This window comes from Ostrinia nubilalis (assembly GCF_963855985.1).
Source record: "Ostrinia nubilalis chromosome W unlocalized genomic scaffold, ilOstNubi1.1 SUPER_W_unloc_6, whole genome shotgun sequence".
Taxonomy (NCBI): Eukaryota; Metazoa; Arthropoda; class Insecta; order Lepidoptera; family Crambidae; genus Ostrinia; species Ostrinia nubilalis.
The window spans coordinates 270,960-273,541 of NW_026973573.1; the positions used below are offsets into that span (position 1 = coordinate 270,960).

General features: G+C 42.2%; 1 protein-coding gene across 1 annotated transcript; it reads right to left on the minus strand.

The window, feature by feature from the left end:
• Positions 1–1,816: 1,816 nt before the first annotated feature.
• LOC135087419 (keratin-associated protein 5-1-like) lies at positions 1,817–2,316 on the minus strand (the record flags this gene model as incomplete). The annotated part of the gene is made up of 1 exon (XM_063982186.1): positions 1,817–2,316. A coding segment is annotated over one exon (500 nt), but the record flags the coding sequence as incomplete, so codon positions are not given.
• Between the last annotated feature and the right edge of the window lie 266 nt (positions 2,317–2,582).

Below are 2,582 nucleotides of genomic sequence, written 5' to 3' on the forward strand. Positions count from 1 at the left end.
GATGCTCCGATACGTAGATGGGTGCAGTAGGTCCATCAAAACCCAACAGGGACGTTCCAAGTTTGTTTTTAGGATTTGACTTGTTGTATCGTGTAACAGCTGAGTAAAACTCGTCACGACAGCGAGTACTTCTTAGTTGAACCACTATCGCTCGCGGAGTCTTACTTTCTTTATTTCTGTGTGCAACCCTCGTACACAGTACAGTTCAATATATCCGTGTCATTCAATTTCAATGATATTGCAGAAGAAATTTTGTTCACAATAGCAACAACATTTTCTTTTTTATGTTCGGGGACTCCTTGAATCTCTAGATTGTTGTTTCTCATATACTGTTCAAGTTGGTCGACCCGCTCTGACATAACCGAGACGGTTGTACGAAGTTGTTCACATTCAGCTTTCATATTTTTGTGTTCAGTCATTATATTGTTTGTGGATTTCAATAAGTCAGCGTATTGATTGCTGATGTATTGTACTGAGATTTGCAACTCCAATAATTTGTCATTGATTGGAGCGAGTTCCGAACGAATGGCTGCCAATCTTGGACTTTAACGCAAGAAACGACGAGCAAACTCGCAACTTGCCAATATGCTATGAAAAGGAGTATGCTAAATGTCAGGAAGTCAGACAAGATGAGAAACCGTGCAATAAGTATTGATGTAACACTAAAAATTAGAAGTCTCAAGTTGTAAGGTTTATTTGAATATTATAATAATATTTAGAATATTTTAAAATATAATAAGAGTTTTTCTTGACTAGTTTTAAAATTAGTAAGTTTAAAATATAATATCATTCTTTTAAATTCAAAATTAATACTTGTAAATTATATACAAATCCTTAGGTATTTAAATTATACAATAACTATAAAGCAATAAATACATTAAAGTAAAATAAATCGCCAAACGGAAATCAAATTAGTTGTGCGACACTAGCGCCGCCATCTTGACAAAACTGAGAGACTTGGCTGTTTGGCTCATTCTGTATCGAGCTCTTGAACTGTGCAGTAGTGCCTAGTGAAAGTGTAAAGTATTGTGTGAATACTGGAAATAAAAAGTGTTACAAGTTGGTGTAAATTATTCTCCTGAAGCAGCATCGTCTTACAAGTCAGAAGTGGGATGCAACGCCACATGCCATAGCGCGTAAGTACTCGCCCATAATTCATATTAATATCATTAGTTTTAAAGAAAGCTTTGAGAGTAAGAAATGCTGGGTATTGTCGTTTAATTTTATTCATATTACGAAAAATGCTACTGCCTCAGTTACACGTAGCAAAACGCATTTCTGGTGATTGCACAACCGAGTGTTTATCGTAGATTTTATACATGCTTATATAAACTTATAAGCTTACCAAATTTCTAAAATACCAACTACCAGGAACCTAGAAGGGTTTTAATTACACCCACATTTTTTATTTTTTACTTTGCAAAGCATAAACTTATGATTTCTATTTTTAAATCGTACTTTTAAACAACGAGTAAGTAGTAATATCAATAAGATCAACGAAGTTATGTGTCTCCAATTATGCTGTGTAGCACATATTATTACTATAATAATAACATTTATATTTCTATAAATACAAGAACTTCTTTTGTTTGTCGTTGTGATTTAACCTTCGTAATTACATCCAGACAAGTGTGTAGTGATATAATATATTAACGGGAACGTAATTAAAAATATTATCAATTTGGGAGATGATATGTAGTTTCGTTCCCGTATTCGGATGGTTATATTATAACCCTTACTAATCATCTAAATTTGTTTTTACGAGGTGTCACTATGGATGAGCAACCCGAAAGTCATGAAGGCGGACGAAAATTAGCTACTCCAGAGCGTAGCCCGCCTCCATGCGACATGGACAGCCCAAGCCGTGGCCGCCCTCGAAGTCGTCAAAGTAGAGAGCCGCCGGGGCGCAAGCGTAGCAGCGCTTTTCAGCGGCCTCGTAGTGGCGGTCGCACGCGCAGCCGCACACGCAACCGGACGGGGACGCGCAGTCGTAGCCGTCACTTGCGTAGACGGGAACAAGAATTGGAGCTGGAACGAAGACGAATTTCTCGCCTGGAGCGGGAATTACAGAGGGACCGCGACGGGAGCCGCAGCCTCCATGAGGGCAGCCGCAGCCGCCGCGAGGGCAGCCGCAGCCGCCGCGAGGGCAGCCGCAGCCGCCGCGAGGGCAGCCGCAGCCGCCGCGAGGGCAGCCGCAGCCGCCGCGAGGGCAGCCGCAGCCGCCGTGAGCGCAGTCGCAGCCGCCGCGAGAGCAGCCGCGGGCGCAGACGAAGCAGCCGACAAGATGGTCAGCGCTACGAGCAACGCAGCCCTCTGCTGCCGTTGAAGACCAACACCAGCCAGCACGACGAGTGCCCCGGCGCGAACCAGCCTCCACAAAGAGTACGTAGCCCTACTTTTACTACTAAAGACGTTTGTAATCTTTTGCAATCTCTCAAAAGTGGCTTGTCGTCCCAACCGCCATCACAGAGTGCACAATCAACTTATAGAGGTCTAGATTCTCAAAATATAGTTCCAAATTTTGACCCTGCAACTAAAAATCAACGAGTAGACGTCTGGCTGAAAAAGGTCAACGAATGTGC